General features: G+C 39.4%; 1 protein-coding gene across 1 annotated transcript in view; it reads right to left on the reverse strand.

Annotated features, from left to right (window-relative positions):
* LOC113899224 (TIR domain-containing adapter molecule 2) overlaps positions 1–19423 on the reverse strand; it is a 44239-nt gene extending 24816 nt beyond the window's left edge. The window contains exons 1-3 of the mRNA XM_027552632.1: positions 18903–19423; positions 13854–14099; positions 10435–10566 (exon numbers count right to left, since the gene is read on the reverse strand). Of these exons, the coding sequence (XP_027408433.1) occupies positions 10435–10566; positions 13854–14099; positions 18903–19097 (573 nt within the window). The 5' untranslated portion in view covers positions 19098–19423. The remainder of the gene's footprint in view (positions 1–10434; positions 10567–13853; positions 14100–18902) is intronic.
* Positions 19424–23114: the final 3691 nt, after the last annotated feature.

The following is a 23114-nucleotide window of genomic DNA, read 5'->3' on the forward strand; positions in this document are numbered from 1 at the left end:
TACTTTACTAGCATGTGAGATGAGTGCAATTGTGTGGTAGTTTGAGCGTTCTTTGGCATTGCCTTTCTTTGGGATTGGGATGAAAACTGACCTTTTCCAGTGCTGTGGCCACTGCTGAGTTTTCCAAATTTGCTGACATGTTGAGTGCAGCACTTTCACTTTGTTTACTACTTCTCAAAATGTGTTTTAAAAACACTTGCATCAGCCTTCTGGGGAGGTGTCCAAGATTCAGTCCAGGTGTACTGAATCAAAGTCTTATGGTCATGGGAAAGAATCTGAGAAAGATGTTTTTTACAAGTTGACCAGGTGATTCTTATACCACCAATATTTGAGAACTATTGTTTCTAGGTAAGATTTATAGTTTTCTGCTTGGAGTCTTTGTCCATGTGCCTTGTAGGTACAAACTATAGTATTTACTTCAGTATCCTCACTGCGGAGCACACAGTAGGGAGTCAAACGTCTATTAAGTAACAGAAAGCTTTATTAAAATCAGTCAACATCTAGCTCTGCAATTCCCACCGTGCAGAATAAATTACAAATTAGGCTTGGAATTTAAACCTTTGCACTAATATAAAAAAGCTAGAATTACTCTTATAGAGCACTGATTCTTTAATAAAACTTTGTGAATCATAAACTCCCAAGAATGTGATAAACACTATAAACTCTCTTCAGAAGACTAAAGATATGTTAAAACTTGCAAATAATTTTAAGGGGTTTACCTCAGGTTAAAGAAAAAATCTCATATAAAAACTGACTTATAAAAACTCTCATGTAAAAACTTTGTTTCTTAAAACAAAACACTAGGTTCTTATTTATCATTGAATCCCTATTACTAGAAAAAAGGATAGACAGAGCATATTTGGCACTAAATAAGTATTTGTTTAATGAATAAATGGGTCACTGGCCAAAGGATGTTATCATCTGGAACCCCTTGAGTCACCCAAGGCTGATGTACAATAGGGAATGAAAGCACAGAGACTGTGTATCTTACTCATGACTTAGTTGTAACCTCGAACTTCTACAAGTGGGAAATAAAAAAACAGGTCATTTGGACCAGTGTTTCCACTCAAGATGAAACATGAGGAAACACAATAAATACCTTAAGACGTAAGACAGAACTTACCTTGTCAAATTCAGGAAGTTTGTACCCTCACTCCAGGGTAGCGCCCTTGGGCTCTAGTCTAGAGCAACAGATGTCTCACCTCTTTTGGTGGATACCAAACCCAACCTTTGTCTTTCCAACTCTTGTTGATGAAAATACAACTCTGCTTCTCAACTCATTTCTCTAGATTGGTAGCCACCCCATGGCAAGAGAGGCTTTACTATTAATATTTCCTGAACTCAAACTAGCAAACAAGAAAATCATAAAAAGCTGAAATCAATGAAACAGACATTAAATATATACCAAGGAAAACAATGGAAATAGTGCCTCTTGTATATATACAATGGAATATTACTCAGCCATAAGAATGAAATCTTGCCACATGCACAACTGGTAGATGGGATAAAGAAGTGAGTCAAACAGAGAAAGGCAAATACCGTATTTTACTTATATGTGGAATCCAAAAAACAAGTGAACAAACGAAACAGAAATAGGCATAGATACAGGTAATAAGCAGGTGGTTGTCAGAGGGAAGAGGGGCAGAGGGATGAATGAAACAGGTGAGAGAAATTATGGGGCACAAATTTCCATACAAAATAAATGAGTCTCTGGGATGAAGTGTACAGTGTGGGGAATACAGTCAATAATAACAGGACGTGTTTGTATGGTGAGAGTGGGCAGCTAGACTCATCATAATGACCGTTTTGCAATGTACAGAAATACTGGATCACTATGCTGTGCGCCAGGATTGGGCATAGTGCTGTAGGACAGCAACCAAACCATCTCATAGAAAGAGGTCAGATCTGTGGTCACCAGAGGCAGAGATGTCGTTCTCGGGGGCAAGGGGGGACTGAATGAAGGTGGGCAAAAGGCATAAACTACCAGTTAAGATAAATAAGCACTAAGACTGTAAAGTACATGATCAACATAATTAACATTGCTGTATATTATACATGAAAGTTGCTAACAGAATTGTTAAGAACTCATAAGAATTCTCATCACAAAAATTTTTTAAAAATTAAAAAAAATTTTTATTATATATCTACATGAGATGATGTTCTCCGAAATTACTGTGGTAATCATTTCACAATGTATGTAAGTCAAATCATTCTGCTATACACCTTAAATTTATACAGTGCTGCATGTCAATTATATTCCAATAAAAAGGGAAAAAAAATACCAGCTCTTTGGATTAATAAAAAATAAAATAAAAGCAATAAGCCTCTGGTAAGACTGGTCAAGTAAAAAAGAAAGAAGATACAAATATCTTACACAGTGGTATAAATTTGTATATTACATATAGCAGTATTAGGAATGAAAAGCAGGACATTAGTACAGATCTGGCATAAAATTTAAAAAGGAAGGAATAATATTGTGCTAATAAATCTGAAAATGTAGATGAAATGGACAGACTTTTAGGAATATTCCATTTATCAGTATTACATATTAATAGAAAGTCTTACTAATTAAAAAAAAAATGAAGTCAGCATCCCACAAAAACCACACCAGACTCCAACCAAGCAAACTTCACCTTAGATTTGTAGTAAAACATTTAAGGAAGAGTAATGTAAATCTTATAGAAGCTCCTCCAGAAACTAGGAAAAGAAATCCACTCTCTAACTTACTGTATATGGATATGTAATCTTGATAAACAAGCCAAATCCAGTTGTCAAAAACTAATATCACATCACGAACTAGACTTGTTTTACTTCAGAAGAAGGTTGGTTTAATAATAGGAAAGCAATTCTCTGACCACATAAAAAGAATAAAGAGAATAAAGGTGGCAAACAATCAGCTTCCTCAATAAATTCAGAGAAAAAGTTTTTGATAAAATTCAACAGCCTTTAGATCATAAAAAATTCTTTGCAAACTAAGAATAGAAGGGAAATCTCCCAACTTAGTAAAAATATCATAAACTGTCTATGGATACCTTGAAAGCATGCCTAGAGAACAGAAACAAAACAAGAATGTCTGAAATGGCTTCTATTCAACATGGTAGTGGAGGTCTCTGCAAATGTAATTAGACAAGTAAAACAAAGAAAAGAAAGGTGTGAGAAACAGGAAGACAAATCTGTCGTCACTTGCAGATGATACAACTATATACAGAAAAGTCCAAAAGAATATACAAATTACGAGAATTGAGAAAAGAATTTAGCAAAGTGCTGAATAGAAGAATCAATCTGAAAGTTGTGTTTCCACGTATCAGCAACAAATGAAAAATAAGCAATTTAAGGATTATAATAGCATGAAAAAATAAAAAAACAAGATTAACTTAACAAAAGTATACGGAACTCATCTATGAATAAGATTATAAATCTTTATCAAAAGCTCTAAGGACCATAATAATCCAAAGAGGTTCATTCAATGGAAAATGCACTGTTAAAAAGAGGAAACTGTTCATCCACTAAATACAATTTTTAATCAAAATTCTAACAGATTTTGTTTTGAAAATTTTATTTTGAAATTTGTGCAACTCTGAACTTTGTTTCAAAGTGTAAAGAACAGATTACAGCCAATATCTTAAAGAACAAGGTAGAAACATTTGTTTTACCAATATCAAGAACTGTTAAAGCTTTAGTAATTAAGATAGGATGTTACTGGTGTATGACCAAATGTTAATGGAATAAAACAGAGCCCAGAAATAGACTCAGATAAATATGGGCACTTAACAGATCAAAGATTTGGCATGGCAAATCAACAGAGAGATGAGTTTTTAAGGGGTGTGGGAACAAACCTGTACACCTACCTTATCCCAAACACAAAATTCAATCCAAGTAGAAGACAAAACGATCATATGTTAGAACATAGTACAGAAGACACTCATGACCTCAGGATAGAGAGGTATTTAACAACACATTAAAACACCAACAAGATGGGAAAAGACTGGTGTATTTCATTAGAAGCAGAAAGATAAATACAAACTGTGATAAGTTTTTTGAAGTAGTTATAACCAAAAGATTAATCTCCTGAATATATAAAGGAATCCCGTTAATCAAGACATTCAGTTTTTTTAAATGGGCAAAATATCTGAACAAGGACTTCACGAAGAGGAAATCCATGTGGTAGACAAACCTGTGAGGAAAAAAATAACCTCATAGAAGTATGAAGCAACAATGAGGTTTGACAGCAGTTTCTTTAAAAATATATACATATATCTAGAAAAATAACTGAAAAACATGAAAATGGAAAACAGACTTCTGGGTGGGTCTTATTCCTCGAGTCACTTCTCAAATTCTTTCTTTCTTTGGCTGCACCGGGTCCTAGTTGCAGCATGTGGGATCTAGTTTCCTGACCAGGGACTGAACCCAGGCCAGGCCCCCTGCGTTTGGAGCATGGAGTCTCAGCCACTGGACCGCCAGGGAAACTCCTCTCAAATTCTTAAGTGTTGCTTTAACAGCATTACAAACCCAGGAGACTTTGTAAAGTTTTAAAAGTCTAACAGCACAAACGTGGAACTTTCCACTGTTACTGGTAAAAGCACTAATTGATACTATTGCTTTAAAAAGTTAGATTTAAGCAAACATTCCACTCGTAGATGTATCCTCAAGAAAGTCACTTAGTCCTGTCCAACTCTTTGTGACCCCATGGACTGTGTAGTCCATGGAATTCTCCAGGCCAGAAGAGTGGAGTGGGTAGCCTTTCCCTTCTCCAGGGGATCTTCCCAACCCAAGGATCGAACTGGGGTCTCCTGCATTGCAGGTGGATTCTTTACCAGCTGAGCTATGAGGGAAGCCCTGGTATTCTCAAGGGATGATATGTATGTGCAAACAGGACATAATATACAAAAATGTTCATAGTGGCTTTAGAACAGCAAAAATCTAAGAACAATTCAAATGCCATCACAGAAGAAAAGACCGTAACTTTAGTATATTTATATGATGGACTACTACACAGTAATGAAACTACAGCTATATGCATTAACACGGATGACTTTGCTAAACAAAGTCACAAAGGAATATATGTAACATCTAATTTATTAAATAGAATTTAATATTCCATTAAACTTTATTTATTAATGTTTACTTTTGCCTGATTTTTTAGACATTTTTCAGGAATGTAGACATAAGTACTATTCAAAGTATGGTCCAGTGACCACACTGAACTGTTACTGGCTGAGGAGAGAAGCACATGAGTAAGCATGCACAGAAAGCAAGCATTCAGGCAGGCTGACAGCAATTTAATATTAACAAAATATTCAAACACATGATTTTGTATTTACTAATAAAAAACTGTTTGTGATTACTTGGAAATTTTTTTAAAAGTTTGAGAAGAACTAGCATACTTAACTAGTAAAAAGAAAAAAAAATATTTTCATTACAAGCGAAACACTGGTTATCGCTAATGAAGAAATAGTCAGGAAAGGGTACACAGAACCTTTTATGGTGTTGGCAATACTACATTTCTTAATCTGAGCATGGGTTATTGAGAATGTGCTTTATAATTTTATTTCTCTTTAAGCTGTACATGTTTAATACCCTGTTTACAATTTTTAAAAGTTTTAAAACTTTGTTACAGACAACACCAATTCTTTAAAAATATATACATTAATCTGTACAAAAACTGAAATACATTTCTCAAATGAAATACATCAAAGTGGATGGTGGATTACTGGTCAATTTTACTCTCTGAACCACAATTTCTCAAATGAAGTGCATCAAAGTGGATGGCAGATTACTGGTCAGTTTTACTCTGTGAACCACAATTTCTGAAATTCCTGTGTTCCCTTCTCTTTTTAAGGTAGTAGTGAATGAGTGAGTGAGTGAAAGTCGCTCAGTCATGCCCAACTCTTTGCGACCTCATGGACTTTACAGACCATGGCATTTTCTTGGCCAGAATACTGGAGTGGGTAGCCTTTCCCTTCTCCAGGGGATCTTCCCAACCCAGGGATCGAACCCAGGTCTCCCACATTGCAGGCGGATTCTTTACCAGCTGAGCCACAAGGTAGTAATAGTCACTAGTAATTACAGCACTAAAAACAGATCATGCCAGACCCTGTGTTATTTCCAGATTTCACCAAACATCCTAATAATGCTAGCTTGTGGATAAAATGGAGAAATGTAGACTGAAAAATAGCACATATTGTGGTTTAAGGATAACATCCCTTTATTTTCCTCCAGAATTTGGAAACAACCAAGATGGAGGTTATTCAGGAGATCACCTTTACTAGTAACAACATATTTTTTGATCTGTACCAATAAATAGACATCCCTGATGTAGAGATTGGTTCACTCAACTGCTGGCCCAGCTAAACCATGTTCCTCCCGACTCTGGAAGAGGACAAAGCAAAATGCCATGAGGAGTAAGTCTTTTGATCTGTGTATTTTCTTGCTCCTTTAGCACCCTGTAGGTATCTTAGAAACCAAGTTCTTTCTGCTTCATGACTTAGTTAACATTAGTTCCTTATATAGCTATCTCATCTCCCCCAACTGTTATGTTCCTGGAGGTCAGATTATCTTACTCATTTTTGAAACTCTTAGCAGATTATTATGTACATGATGGACTTCTGTATTTGTTACATATTATTTAAGAGCCGTATGAGCTTGGTTACAGTAAGAACTTTAAGAACTAAAGAAGGATCAAGAGATTAAATTGGACCAATGACAAAAACACAGCTATTATTTATTAAACACTTGTATATGACAGGCGTGGAGCCTAAGTGCTTTATAATAAATCTCATTATGTTCTCATTGTAGTAGAAATAACCTTAATAACAAATGAAGAAACAGAAATATATGGAGTTAACAAGATCATTTGCATAAGATCACCCAATCATGATCTGATCTTGGCTATAACTCCAAAACCAAAGCACTGAACCACTTCTGAGGTATACTGCTAAGCCTTCAGAGATCCACTCTTTAATGGTAATTGTAGGTACTACCACATTGTGGTTGAGAAAGAGGGGTCTGGAACCACAGTGCCATGGCTCATATATTTTGCTAATTACTGATATACAGGCAGGTTTCTTAACCTCCATTTCCTCATCTGTAAAATGGGAATAATATCCTTACTTCAGAGGATTATTGCAAAGATGCAATGGGTCAACACAAGTAAAATACTGATGGTTAACCTGTATTGCTGTTACTTACCTGCTACTTTTGTAGACTTGTGCCTAGGAGCCAGAGTGTCCCCCATGACATTATAAAGGGGGAACAACATTGAGAAAATAATATTATACAACCAAATGTTACCTTACCTAAAAACTAAGAAGCTTTTTAGGGAATTGAAGGCTAAACTTCCTTTCCCCCCAACTTTCAGTAAGAAAACCAAAAAGGTTAAAAAGTGAGGTGATTAGAGGTTGTATTCCTCTTCTTTAACTTACTCAGTCCCTAAGATGTTCCAATAAAATATGAAATAAATTATCACTCTCTTGCTACAAAACTGCACCCCAAGGCCTAAGTTGGTAAGGAGCTTTAAAAAGACTTAAATCTTGACAGAAATAAGTGAAGTCAGTTTGTTGAAAGATTTTTTTTTATTCTACAAGAATTGATTGGTACAATCCTGCAGAACCAGCATGTGTCATTTAGACAAATTTTTCTTTCCAAAAGTAAATGAAAATGCCCTCTAAATAATTTATATATCAATTTGTTTAATTTTTGAAAACAATAGTCAATAGGGTCTGCTTTGTCCTATTTAACCATAAATGTTACACATTTACAAACTGAAGCAAAACTGGATAGTAGAGATTTAAAGGAAATCTTTAAAAGAACTTAAAGCAATTTTAATTGCTTTCCAGTCCACTGTGTTTTCAAAGTTGATTATCATCAAGCCAGGATGAAAGCTGTGAACCCCAGACCATCTGCTTCTTTAATAAAAAGAATGTTTAGATTATTAGCAAAGTATTATCTTTAAATGTTATCTTCACACAGTTGGAATTTTAGTATAAACTTGCATATCAAGTCCCTTTCCAGTATTTATTCTGCTTTAAAAATATATACAGCTAATGATGTTTAAATAAGTATTCTGAGCCGTGTGTCCAAATATAAACATCTGAGAAATTCAAACTGCAGCAACAAGTTATGAAAGGATTAAAGATGAAAGATGAGCTACAAATTATATAGAAGGAAAAGTTCTACTTAATATTCATATCCAGGTAGATATGTATTTTCTAATTTTTATATACATACCTAGTTGAATATTGACAAGCCACCGAACTTTAACCAGTTACAGACTAGACTAAGTCAGTACTATTTTCTACAACAGGTAACAGTGGTGATTTAAAACTTTTTAATATACCTCAATAGTTTTATCACAAGTTATCTGTGGTAATAGTCTTTAAATATCATGAAGTTTAGATAGGTACAGATTAAATAACTATTATCTATGCCAAATTTGGCAGTTTGATGATACCCAACTCTGCTTAATTATGGTGTAATTACCTGAACACAAGAGCAGGCAGGCAACCTGAAAAGGACACTCAGCATACTCTCAGGTTTATCACTTTAACAGTACTGTTTAAAACCTGCAAATCTAAATACAGAGGGACACTTAAAAAGCTGCAGGACAGGATCCCAAAAAAGAGAAATCCGTTCAATCTTAAACTTCAGTTCTTAATCCATTGATAAATATTGTTGAAGGAGTAGCTATTTGGTCTTCAAACATTTTAGAATTAAAGGGTCTAAAGTATGTTCATCCTTTGCTACACTCTAGCATTTTAAATTAGCAAGCAGGACAACCTGAATTCATCTTGCTTTTACATGCACAAGTGTATGTGCATTTTAAGACAACTTAGAATTAGGACCTAACTTTTAGTTGGTGGAGGTTAAGTGACTAAAATTGCTGTCCAATCAGTATTCTGTAGTACCACATACCAAAGCCCTAAAAATATGCCAGTCATGTTCAGTACTCATTACTTTTAGGTGGGGGAGAGAAACATGGCAAAAAGCAGTCGTAATTTTTTTTTTTAAACAGCGTAAGAGTTTTAAACACAATTTTGCATCATCTTGTATTGTATCCTAGAATACCTGGAACAAAATCTTATTTCAGTCAGCTCAATTTATGCAAATTATAAAATACAAACACAGACTAAATCCTATAGTGTACAGAAAATGCACTATTTAATACTCATTAAATGCAGTACAATCAATGAAGATTATCAAATAAGAAACACACACAGCATTCTAAATTTTTAAATCATCTTAGGGCTGCTATATCAGGGATTGTACAAATTGTATGTGCAAGACAAAAAACAAACAAAAAAACCCCCAAAAAACAAAGAAGAAAAAGAAAGAAAAAAACCAAAGAAACTCACTTCTCAGTGCATCACACCCACTGGAATAAAACATATGGCACCGTTACACTTTCACTTTTATATTAACAACTGTCAATTAAAGCTAGGAGTGACTCCCGACATTAAAGCCACATTAGAGCAAGAATTAGCCAATTCAATGTTTAATGAAACAGATCACCTTTTTTCTTTGTAAAAGCACTGAAAACGTAATGTGTGCTGATAACTCACTGAAAGTTTTCTCATGTCATTTGCTCCCCATTGTAGTGTCTTAAATTACTCTGTGATTATTCTACCTGTTAACAACAGTCTGATTTTTAAGGTGTCTGTAAACTCTGTTACTGAAACACACTAGTTCTTGTCTTTATGAAAAAAAAAAATAACATATCTGGTGGTAGATCATAGAATAAACCCAAACAACAAAAATGACATTTTCCAAGCTACTGAGAAATAAATTAAACCATGATGTGTCAATTTAAAATTATATCAATATTAACTAATATTTCTATGGTAGATTTTTTTTCCTCATAAAATTAAACAATGCAGAATAGGGCTTGGGCTACAGTTAATCACATTTGGTTTTCTTAAAAACAAAACTTTATTTACTATAAACAACTAAAAGGTAATTTTCTTCCTCCACATCAACATTAAATTGAAGGCTTCGTTTAAAATATCCACTGCTTACAAGAAAAGTACTTTTAAAAGGATAAGAGGAATCAAAATTACCAAAGGTTAGCGTGTGAGGAGTAGATAGAAACAACCCAGAAAAGTGTAAATCATTGTGTTGAATATTTATGAATAGCCCAAAATAAGTCCCAAAGTTTTTCTACCTTTACAAATAAAAAAAGGTGTCCTTTCCACAGCTTGGGATATGCATTGTACACCCACCCCCAACAAGTGTATGAGTAAGGTTCTAAAAATGTTGCCATATTGAGTTCTTCGGTACCTAAAATTAATTGGAGGACAGCAATATTACAGCGGCAATGGTGCATCAATTCTCAAATTACGATCCAACACGAGTTGTTGTGGTTCTTTTATCGGAGAAGAAGCTTTTCAAAAGAAATACCTGCCCTATGCTAACCACCAGGAGAATGAGGGCTTCTCCTACTGACCAGTAGGCCACTCTTGTATTTAGATCCTCAGCTCTGCTTCGGCCTTGAGCTTCTCTCAATCGGAAGTGAGTCTGATAGTCAATGACAGATTTCAGAGCTTCATGAATTGAAACACAGGCAGATTCCATCTAAAGAGAAAGAGTTTCAGTTAGTAGGTTTCATACTTGCTGTACAATCCATCTAGCATATCCATCGTTTCTTTCACTGTGATCGCAAGTCCTCATGTGACTAACATTCCACTGAACTGGCCCTCGTTCACTCACTCATTCATGTCAGTGGTCCTGGCAGAGCAACCCTTTCACTCGCTCCCACTAGGATGACTGGCAGCTGCTTGCCCCAAACTGGAGCGTCGCAGCTGCAGCATCTGTAAGGTGGCAGGTGGAACATGAAGCGAACAGTAGAAGAAACACTAAGCAGTGAAGGCTGGTGGCGACAGAATTTAAGGCCAGGTTCTCCAAGAGGAAGAGAATGACAGGTCAGTAAATCTGACCAATAATATGCATATGAGTCAAAGTCCAAATATAGCAAAAATGAGCAAAATATGGCATAAAAGTAGACTGTCAAAGTTATTTCAAGTATCTTAGAAACAGCTGAAACTTCAAAGTGGGAATTTTTTCCCCCACATTGACCACTTTGCTAAGTAAGTTTCTCCCTCATTTCAGTCAACAAAAACAATATATACGTTCTCAATGGGACGTAAGTCTTATTTTCACTGTGAGTCAGTGGGCCTTCATCTGATGACATCTTACCTTTTTCTACATTACACTATTTGCTTGAGAAGGGTTAAGAGTCTAATTTTTCTGGTTGTTGTATACAAACAACCAGTTTAATATTTTTCTACTGCTGAAAATTTAATCCTGGTAGCAAGATACAGGTTTTATTATATTATACTTATTTTATATCACAAACCACATATTAGGAGTTTAAAAAAAATGAGTTTGTTGTGATTTTAATAATAGACATTAGAAAATAATTTAAGCACTTAAAGTTCTACCAAAATTAAGTAGAAAAGGAATAGTTACAAAAATATTTCAGAGAAAGTTTCTTTAAAAAGTATGAGAAATTAGGTCTACAAATTGAATTTACCGATTAGAATACTCAAACATTTTTGCTTCTTGTTTTCTGGTTCCTAGGAATGGAAGATCACCATGTACTAAAATGAATGGTTTATAAGTTTTAGTGAGAGGTAGACAGGTGCTTCTAGCATTTCTTTGCTTTCCATGTATCTCAAAATGATGAACAGGCTAAGAATTCTTCCTCTGAAAAGTATGTATAAAAACAAGGATTTGACACAAGTTCAGAGCGTTCAAGGGATTCTTGAAGCATGACAAAGGGGCACAGGTTAAGAATTACTGAACTAGAGAAAATCACAGAAATTAAAGAACTACTTACGTGGATTCATACAATTTTTAAGGTAGTGTTTTTTTTTTTTTTTTTCATTTTACCTTCAAAGTGGAAATGTTCTCATGTCTCCAAAAGTATAGTGACTAGTATGATGAACCCCATGTCAATCCCATTCCAATTATTTTAAAGTATATCTCACATATTTTACCATTTCAGCTATACTTCTACGTTTCATATTTATTTCTGAAAGGTAACAATTTAAAAAACTTAATCCCAGTAGCCCTGTAACACAGAGTAACAATAACTCCTTAAAAGTGATCAGATATAAAGCCAGTGGAAAGCCCTTGCCACCTAGTGTTAGGACTCGGCGCTTTCAGTGCCTTGCCCGGGGTTTGATCCCTGGGAGGAAACTAAGATCCCGCAAGTCACATGGCATAGCCCAGAGGAAAAAGGCAGGCAGACTGTATTCAGATTTCCCCAAACACCTCAGCAAAGTCGTTTCCAAATCAGAAAGCAAACAAGGTCAATATAATCATTTAGCTGATATGTCTTTCAAGTCTTCTTTAATCTTTAGGTTCTCTTCCTGTTTTTTTACCCCCTTCCCATCTACTTGTCGGAAAAGGCACCCTACTCCAGTACTCTTGCCTGCAAAATCCCATGGATGGAGGAGCCTGAAGGCTGCAGTCCATGGGGTTGCGAAGAGTCAGACACAACTTAGCGACTTCACTTTCCCTTTTCACTTTCATGCATTGAAGAAGGAAATGGCAACCCACTCCAGTGTTCTTGCCTGGACAATCCCAGGGACAGGGAAGCCTGGTGGGCTTCCGTCTATGGGGTCACACAGAGTTGGACACGACTGAAGCGACTTAGCAGCAGCAGCATCTACTTGTTGAAAATTCAACTGGGTCCTCTGTCCATCAGCATTTCCCACTTGCTGGATTTTGTTGATTATTCCCCTGGTGTTCCTCTATCCTCTTAAAAGGCTAAAAACAGTGTAAATTAATAAAACCATTCTGGAGAATGATTTAGTGTTATCTAATTGATGCTTTTGAACTGTGGTGTTGGAGAAGACTCTTGAGAGGCCCTTGGATTGCAAGGAGATCCAACCAGTCCATTCTGAAGGAGATCAGCCCTGGGATTTCTTTGGAAGGAATGATGCTAAAGCTGAAACTCCAGTACTTTGGCCACCTCATGCGAAGAGTTGACTCATTGGAAAAGACTCTGATGCTGGGAGGGATTGGGGGCAAGAGGAGAAGGGGATGACAGAGGATGAGATGGCTGGATGGCATCACTGACTCGATGGACATGAGTCTCAGTGAACTCCGGGAGTTGGTGATGGACAGGGAGGCCTGGCGTGCTGCGATTCATGGGGTTGCAAAGAGTCAGACACGACTGAGTGACTGATCTGATCTGATCTGTAGCTCATATTGTATTTGAACTAGAAATAAAATAACCCTTCTCATCACCTGAGCAGTATTTGTTCACTGACTCTAAATTTCTCTTGCTATCTTTCTCTCATTAAGCTCTTCTTCAAAATAAAACCCAATTTAGCTACCTTAACTATTTTTGGTTTTTGTTAGATGACTTACTAGTAATCTTTACTATTTAACCTTCAGTTACAGCAAAAGTTATTGTAGCAGCAGTCTGCATAACACTAAATACTTGTATAAAAGTGTGTATATGCAAATATATACATATGTATATATTAATTAATTATGGTATCACGTAACTTAACCTCCCCTGCTAAGTTACAGTAGCAACATTCCTCCATGAATTACAGAAACTGCTTCAGAATGCTGGAGCACTGTTTAGGCCTTTAAACTTCCTTTGTCAATGATGTTTCTACCAAAGTGATCCTCCTATTTTAATGTCTATTTTCTTTTCATAAAATACTTTAACACTGGTCTTCACTAAAAAAGTCTGAAGTTCTCTGTGAAATGCCTAATATACTGTAAGAGTTAAGATAGGTCTTAAAGATTGTGTTAAAGTCACAAGATTTGGTGTTTCACCAATGAGTTAATGCTTGTTAAATTATGCCCTTTCCCCCCTTTAAACACACGACTTTTATTACCTGGGTAAGAGCGCTGACTCGGTTCTCACTAGGAAACAAAGGTGGGTCTTCTCCAACTTGAAAATCAAAATATACAGTTTTATGTGTGAAAGTAGAAAATTCATTGCTAAAGCAAAACTTGTATGTCCCGTTTTTGGAGGCTGTGAAGGTGTAACTATCATACTGTTTCTTCATCTCCTTGTACAGCACATTACCATCAGGATCTTCTAGTCGACAATCTACATCATAGTGACCACCAGTAATAACCTACAAGAGAGGAAAACAAGCAAAAAATGAAGAGATCACTGCAAGGAACAAGGCTGAAAAATCAGTCAGGTTTCCGTTAAAATGGCTGTAAGATTTTTAAAACAATCACAGGCAATTTTATGTTTCTTGATTTCTACCAGTGAATGGGTCCTGGGAGGCAGATTTCAGTTCGGCTAAAGCTTTACAGAGACTGAACACACTTCCTCACGACAGGAGAGAGGGAGCGAACCAACACACCAGAAGACGGCTCCTACATCACTTAATTCTCCCACAACCCTCCAAGGGGGCATTTCCCCCTCAGTTTACAAACTAAGAACCTGAGTTAACATAAGTAATCTACTCAAGATTATTCAGCTCATAAGAGGCTGATGCCAAATGTATACCCTTGACCCTGAGCTAACTGCCATGCAGTACTTTCCTTCCCCAAATCTCCTCTCCTCGTCTCCCACCAGCATGATCCAAGCACTCACAGACCGTTCAGTGAAGCAGAAAAGTAGCCAGTCTTTAGCCCAACACCCCAAGCTATTATACTTATAGAACTGAAATTCGTTTTACTGCCAAATTACAAACAGGCTGTGTTTCTTAAGTTCTTTTACAGGTCAGTTATATGGAATTTGATGCATACTTTGTTTTGAATTACATTTTGAAGAGAACTGACTTGTGGGTTGTTCTAAGAGTATATCATTATTATCAACTTGTTTCCAAGAGAAGCATAAAAGATTAAACTACATTGCTTAAACACATGTGATTAAAGGAAAACCAAAACAGAACAAGGCAAAGGCAGATAAACCTTTTGTTCATCTGCAAAGTCTGTATTTAACAGGAAACCCCATGAAAGGAAAGCAGAGGCAGGTGAAATGCTTCTGAAGAGGACTCTGGAACTATTTTCAAGGGGTTATGCTTATTCAGCATAAGCATATCTGAGCCGTCACAATCTGAGCCATCTGAATTACACAAGTGAAGACAGGAAGAGGTTTTTCCTGAGGTACCTGGACAAGTATAAGAGAGAAAAAAAGCAAAGGAGTAAAGAGGAGCAAAAACTGAGAAGAGGGAGAGGAGACAGGAGAAGAATCACAGGGTGCCTGATCCACCTGAGGAGGACGCAATGAGGAGACACTGGGTAGAGGATTTCCAACCACCATTATTGTACCGGTATTTTCAAGCTTGCCTTCTGGTCTAGCATAATATTGACATTCTAGATTTGTAGAACAGAGAGATCAAACTTTGGACTTCAAAGAAGAACACTGGTTACTTACGTGACCTTTGTCACTAAAGAGATATGAATAACTGAACTATGTTATAAGATCATTTCGATAATTAAATGAACTATAACTGGGCATTTAGGAAATTGTAAAACAGGCAAATATTAACATATAGATATAACATCTGACACAAAAATGATGTCTTATCAATTGGGTATTCCCCTTTTCACCAAAAGTGAACAACCTTTCTTCTAGGTGAGATACTGACTGCATTTTACAGACCCAATTACTCATACTTAACACCATAGTACTTTAAATAATCAAAACATACATCCAAACAAAAAACAGAACCCAAACTGATCATCCTGCCACTTTTCTTCTACCAAACTTTAAAACAAATAATCTTACTTCAGATAAAGGTTGTTGTTGTTGTTTAGTAGCTAAGTCATCTCCAACTCTTTGCGACCCCACGGACTGTAGCCCGCCAGGCTCCTCTGTCCGCAGATTTCCCAGGTAAGAACACTGGAGTGGGTTGCCATTTCCTTCTCCAGGGTATCTTCCCGACCCAGGGATTGAACCCACGTCGCTTGCATCTCCTGCACTGGCAGGCGGATTCTTTACCACTGAGCCACCAGGGGCTAACAATCTGTCTGATCATGTAAGAAAGAAACTGGAGATCATTTTGAATGATGTGTCCCTACCTGCCCAGTTAGTCACAGAATCTTGATATTATTGCTTCTCTCAAATTCACTCCATCTCTCCTGTTCCCGATCCACAGTCCAGACAGGATTACTGCCACAGTTTCCTAAAAGGTCTTCCCAGAACCCAGTCTCTCCTGTCTAATCCAGGGTTTAATCTTGGTTGGATTATCTGGGGTGAGCAGTCTTTGCTGCAGGGGCTGCACTGCCCTGTGCCCTGAAGCACATTTAGCAGCATCTCCACTAGATGATGGTAACACCTCCCTCCCTGCATGTCCTAAAGCCTTTTGATAACTCCTGTGGCCTACAGAAAAACCCAAACCTGTCAACAACAGCACACTACTCCCTAGCACTTCCTCAAGGAAGTCTCAGCACCTTTTAGACCCTTTCTCACTGTGTTCCAAAAACACCAGAATGCCAGAATTCTCTGAACAAGTCTCTGCACTAACAGTGACAGGTAACACAGGGTCTGTTTGCTAAAGAATCACAGGACCCAAAATGATTATGCCTACAAATCTACAATTGATTAGAGGAAGAGATTACAGTATCAAACATCATAGCCAAAAGCTGTCTCACGGCAAGAGGACACAAGAGGTCAGGTCCGGGCTTCCCGTCCTCACTCTGTGAGGAATGAGGCCAGAGGAAACCCTCTTGGATCAGGAACCACCCAGGTGTACAGGAAACACCGTCGAACTAGTGAGCCCAAAACAGGAGTCTTGACTGGGTTTTTTATATTTTGCTGTTCACATAGGCATATTTCTGCCATGTAACTATTCTCAGTAGCAGACTCTCAGGGGACTCACACTGAGCATGTACAAATCATCAGTCTCACTGTTATCAAGGAACAATGCAGACAAACTGGTATAAATCGCCCCTAAAGTCCTCAGATCCACAATTACAAAGCAACACTGCTACTCAGTATATTTCAGTGCCGACGCAGGCTAATTTTCAGGCTTGCTGGAATTAAGTGTCACAAACGTAACATATCTGCTGAGGAAATCCTTTTCCCCTCCGCCACTTGTAGAGCAACTATTATTTCTCCCGCCAGACTCAGCTCACACAGCAGACCCTCCGCTAAGTTTCCCCTGATGATTCTCCATCTTCAGCCAGTGCAACACTGGGGGTGTACTTTCATTACTGCACTTAACATTACGTGACTGTGTGACTGTGTCAGGTCCCTGAGGGCAAGGTCAGCCTCATTTATCTTTCAGAGGCAGTACAGTGGTTAAGAACTTAGAACTGCATACTAATTCTGCTACTGCTACAGTTTGTGACCTTGGGTATCACTAGTAAATGAGTAATAAAAACTATACCCATCTCATATCGGGTTGTCCAGGGAATTAAATAATACACCGGAAATGCTTGGTATACTGTCTGCCACACAACAGATGCTGATATTTTAGCCTGTAACAGTACTCTCACCACCAAGCACAGCATCTGCATACAGAAGTCAAGAAATATTTAAGTTTAAAGAAATAAGCTTTTCGCTGACACTTTATATTACAATTCTTGCCATCACCTTTTCTGTCCTCATGAAGTTAAGCAAGCTAAAGAGTCATCCTTGGCCTCCCTCACTTACTGTAGCCAAATTATCACCAACTTCTGTGGATTTTACATAGAGTATCTCCCATCCTTTAACCTTTCACTTTCCTTCTCCCTGCTGCTACCACACTAGCCTCAGCCTGAACGCTACAACAGCCTCCTAATCAGTCTTTCACTAATACATCTACTTGGCAGCTCTCCACAATACTTTCTCTACCTGCTCAGGTTAATATCCCTATAGCTACCCAGAAAACTTAGAACTTATCGTTGCACTGCTTACAACCCTATGATAGCTTCTCATACTCTCAGGAAAAACTAAAATCCTTAACTCAAGCAGCTGGGCACTACATAGTCTGGCCCCTGCTGACCTCCCTTCTTCTGGCTCCTTATTCCCAACTGTAGTATTTCTTCAAATTTCTAGTCGTAATTACCACAGTTCTTCAAATTCCCAGTCATTGTTTCCATAATGACCCTGCAAAGTCCATTCTCTCTTTCTCCTCACCAAAGCATTTATAACTTATCCTTTACAGTTCGGTATCAAATCGCTTCCTAAAGAAGCCAAGAGATCCCAAAGACCAGAACGTTTATCACCTAATTCTCTGCTCTTAAAGCACAATTTTATAGAATGAACTCGTACTAATTAAGAAAAGAAAGTAGGATGGGTAGAGAATCAAGAATGATGGCAGCGATCTTATCTGTTTTCTTCACTTCTGTTATCAGCAGCAGCACTTAGTACTCAATAGCTGTTCAAACATGTTAAGTCTACCATCAAAAAAAAAGAAACAGAGTAAAGAATGTTCTAACCAACTTAAGAAATTACATCTGTTAAATAAGCACTTTTATATAATCCCAAGATGAAAAAGTGCCTTTCACTGATCACAGCAATTCCTTCTACAAAACCTCTGGCAGATGGTCACCTGGTCTGGAATAGAGCTCTTCCAACGACAGGGACATTAACCAATAGTCCTAACATCCATGGAAAAACTGAAAAGCAATGGAGGCAGATACTGGCAGCACTTGAAATATGATGAAAGTGGAGGTGTGGTTTAGAGAGTGGCGAAGTGACGTAGGGCACTATAGAACAGGGGTAATTTTTTTTTTTTTTTAACTCTTAAAAGGAATAAAGTTCAAAATGAAGGACATTAGAGAATGGATGGAAAAGTCACACACACAGGAAGCATTTCTAGAATTCATGTATCTTAATATCTGTTTTTAACTAATGCACAAGGTTTCAGAAAGGAAAGCCAAATGGCCTGCATCGGCTACCTAGATGTGATTCCTGAAATCAGACAAAGAATGAGAAAACGGCCTCGACCCTGGAACCGAGAGCTGGAACCGGCAATTGCCTGAGCCCGTAGTACCTGGAACTCGAGGGTGCACTTGGTGCCCTGCGTGATGTCCTCGTAGAAACACTGCTTGGCATTGTCGGGCAGCTCGAAGGTGATCTCGGAGGCGCCGCCGGGGCCCGGCACCAGGAACAGCAGCAGCACGAGCAGCCTGCAGCCCCAACGGCCCGCGGCGGCCGCCCAGCGCGGCGCGGACCCCAGCCGGGGCATGCCGAGGCGGAGGCCTCAACGGAGCTGGGGAGACGCGGGGTCAGGTCTGCACGAAATCGCCGCGGCGCGGCAGGCCTCGGCCCGGGCGGCGCCACCAAGACGCACCGCCGGTGGCTCCGAGCCCCGGAGAGAGTCAAAATGCGGAGTGAGTCCCTGGGTACGGCGGAAAGTTCTGAGGTACCCGGGCCCAGAGGCCAGAACGATCCGAGGAGCGGAAACGGGGCCGGCAAAGAACAGGCGGAAAAGGCCTGAGACGGCCGGAAGCGGGCACTAGGGATTGGGGGAGATGAGGCGGGGCCTGGGGCGCCCGCTCCCGCGACCCGGATGTGCTCGCCTCGGCCGCGGGGAGAGGCGTTGGAGTGCGTACGTGGAAGCTCGCGAGGCGTCAGCTCTGCCCCGGCCAACTCCGGGCTGAGAGGCGGGGCCGGCGTGGCGTGCGTGGCGGGGCGGGCCCAGAGAGAGGGCGTGGCCGGCGGTAGGCGTTACCTGCGGGGGAGTGCTTCTGCAACCGCTGAGCGCCCGGGGAGCCGGGCGGGAGCGAGGAAGGGGTCTCCGGGCCGTCACGGGCTTATCCCCGGAAGAAGAGCGCTCCGCTATTTCCGGAGAGTTTTCCTGTAAATAATAACAAATTTGAGGGGAAGCAGCTTTGCTGGGAGCGCGAATTCTCTGACCACAAGACTGCAGGAGTTCTAATCCCTACTCTGTTATTTATTAGCTGCTTGACCTTAAACTATCTGCTTAAGCTCTCTTTTAGTCTTTGAAACTGTAAAATGAGGATAATAATAGTACTTAACCCAGATGGTTACCATTTAAAAAATGCTGTATAAGAGTCTTGTCATATAATAAGCAACATATAATAAGCACATGGGTAGGAACCAGGCAGGGAAGAGGGGCTTATGGAGAGGGGGATGGAGAGATGTAGGATCTTTAATGGCCTTGGGTGCCCAAAGCCTCTGCAGGGGAAAAAGAGCCCCTAGGAAATGAGATTTGGGGGAGACTGTACTTTTCTGAGAAACAGTGAAAGGGGGCAGGACCCTATGGGGCCTTCCCTCAACTCCCAGTGTCCTCAGCCTGCCCTTAGTCTGTAGAAATACTTTGGTCAAAAATAAATCTAATCAGAGAAGTGAAAAAAATGCAGAAACAAAGGAAAACAAACAAGACAAAATAACAAAGTTTAGTTATTAAACGATGTCAAGGACCTTTAGTTCTTTCTCAAGGGCTATAGATAAGATTCTGAGCCATAGCCCTTGAGCTGTCTTGTAGAAAATGAAACCCCCACCAGGTAGAAGAAATTAACTACCTGATGACCAGACTGTACCCATGACATAAGTTACCACAATTCTGAGTACTGGCAGCAAAGGAATAGGAACAAATTGACTCTGGAGATGAAGACTTACTCTGAGCAGACCACTGCGTGACTGATTTCAAAAAGACTGTCAAAGTTGACTGTGCTGTTTCTGCATGTATAGCCCCCTCCCTCCACCTATACGCCCTTGTTCAGTTCAGTTCAGTTGCTCAGTGGTCTCCGACTCTTTGCGACCCCGTGAATCGCAGCACGCCCTTGAGACCCCCGTTTAAAAGGTCTTGCCCACTGATTGTCAGTAAGGCTTTGGCCTTTGGACACAAGTCTGCCTCTCCCTGCTGGTTGCCAGCCTCCAAAACAAAGCAAACTTTCCTTTCCAACCAATCTTGCTCTTGAATTTCACCTTTCTAGTGCCAAGCAGCTGGACTTTGCTTTTGGTAACACTAGGTCAGAAAAAGAAGTAGTATTTGTATCTGTGAGTGGAAAGAAGACTGAGTTTCAAAGTAGAAAACTTGGATTCTATTTTTTTACTCTTGACTTTTGGCAAGTAACATTGCTCTTCTAAACCTCCATTTCTTTATGCATCAAGTGGCAATACAGAGAAAGAATGAATAAAGATTAAGACCATAATGAATACAGCACACACCACCAGAAAGGCAGATAGACCAATTTTTAGAAATACAACAATACCAGATGTTGGTGAGTGAGTAGAACAACAAGATCCCTTGTACATCCCTGGTGGATATGTAAGTTGACACAACCACTTTGGAAAACAATGTGGCATCGTCTAATAAAGTGGAAGATACATAGATGACCTAGAAGTTCCACTTTGCAAATACTTTATATACTTCAGAGCAGTGGTTCTCCAAGTGTGCTCCAAAGATGTTTGGGAGCCTTTGAAACCCCTTCAGAGGGTCTGAGATTATCTAAGAGAGGTTGGATTTTCATCATACATTTCAACCAAAACAACATATAACATATTGAATGTAAAAGCAGATGAGTACCCAGCTTCTTGTATGAATCTAGATATTAAAGAGATTCACACAAATGTAAAGCAATATGACCCTTATCACTACATTTTTGTTTGGACAATATTTCTATTTTTCATTTTAAAATGTGTTACCTGTGTTAACATATGTAGTAGGTGAAACTGTATCCCCCAAAACATGTCCAAATCCTAACTCCCAGGCCCTGTGAATTCAAGCTCCCTAGGAAATAAGGTTTCTGAGATGTAATTAAGTTAAGAATCTCAAGATGCAGTCATCCTGGGTGTAGGGTGGACCCTAAACCCAATGACTGGTGTCCTTACAAGAGAAAGAAGAGGGAGGGCTCAGACACACAGGGAGAATGCCGTACGAAGACAAAGAGGCTGCAGTGATGCATCTACTAGCCAAGGACTGCCAAGGATTGTCCACAGCCACCAGCAGCTAGGAGACAGGTGTGGAACAAATTCTCCCTCAGAGCCTCCAGAAGGAACCGTCCCTGTGCAAGTGCTCAGTCGTATCCAGCTCTTTGCGACGCCATGGACTGTAGCCTGCCAGACCCCTCTGTCCACGGTATTCTCTAGGCAAGAATACTGGAATGGGTTGCCATTTCCTACTCCAGGGGATCTTCCAGCCCCAGGGATGGAACCTAAGTATCCTTCATCTCCTGCATTGGCAGGCAGATTCTTTATCACCTGGAAGCCAGCAACACTTCAATTTCAGGCTTCTGGCCTCCACACTTGTGAGAGTATACTTTTCTCTGTTTTAAATCGTCGCATTAGTGCCGATTTGATACGGCAGCCTCAGGAAATCAATACGACACATATTATTGTTATTTATTTATTTTTAATTGAAGTTTGTGTGCGTGCTAAGTTGCTTCAGTTGTGTCTGACTCTTTGCGACGCCATGGACTGTAGCCTACCAGGTTCCTCTCTCCATGAGGTTCTCCAGGCAAGAATACTGGAGTGGTTTGCTGTGCTTTCCTCCAGGGGATCTTCCCAACCCAGGGATCGGAGCTGCGCCTCCTGCAGCTCCTGCCTTGCAGGCGGACTCTACCGTGAGCCACGGGGGAAGCCTGTTGAAGCACATCTGACATACAAATTATGTCAGTGTCAGGTGCGCACCATCACGCTCTGACAGTCAAATACATCGCAGATGAGCACCATGCTCCAGGGGCCATTTGTCACCACACAAAATTGTTGCAGTATCACTGACCGTATTCCCTATGTTGTACATTATATTCCCACGACTCATTTATAACTGGAAGTTTGTATCTCTTAATCCCCTTTACCTTCTGGCAACCACTCTGTTTTGTTTGTTCATTTATTTTGTTTTTAGGTTCCACATACAAGTGAGATTGAGGCAGGAGGTAGACAGCCCTTCCTTCCTAGGGTAGATCCTCCAAGATGAGAATTGCAGGACAATCGAGAAAGGAGGCTGGGCCCTGCCCAGATAGAAGACAAGAGACCACGTATTTCTCATTCTGCAAATCAGGAGAACGCCCCAACTAGGCGCATGCTCAGAAGGCTCCTTGGAGGTCCAAAGGGGAGTGATGCTAATTACCCGAAGGCCCCTTCGGTAGAATGCACCTTGGCTGAGAGATGTATGTGCACACATGGAAGGATCCTGAAATATACCAAATGTAGACTCTGAACCAGACGAATCAAAATGACTGGCCAAAGGAAACAGAAGAAATGCCCCTTTAAAGTAATTCAAATTACCATGAGGACA

The sequence above is a fragment of the Bos indicus x Bos taurus genome, chromosome 10 (assembly GCF_003369695.1).
Source record: "Bos indicus x Bos taurus breed Angus x Brahman F1 hybrid chromosome 10, Bos_hybrid_MaternalHap_v2.0, whole genome shotgun sequence".
Classification (NCBI taxonomy): domain Eukaryota; kingdom Metazoa; phylum Chordata; class Mammalia; order Artiodactyla; family Bovidae; genus Bos; species Bos indicus x Bos taurus.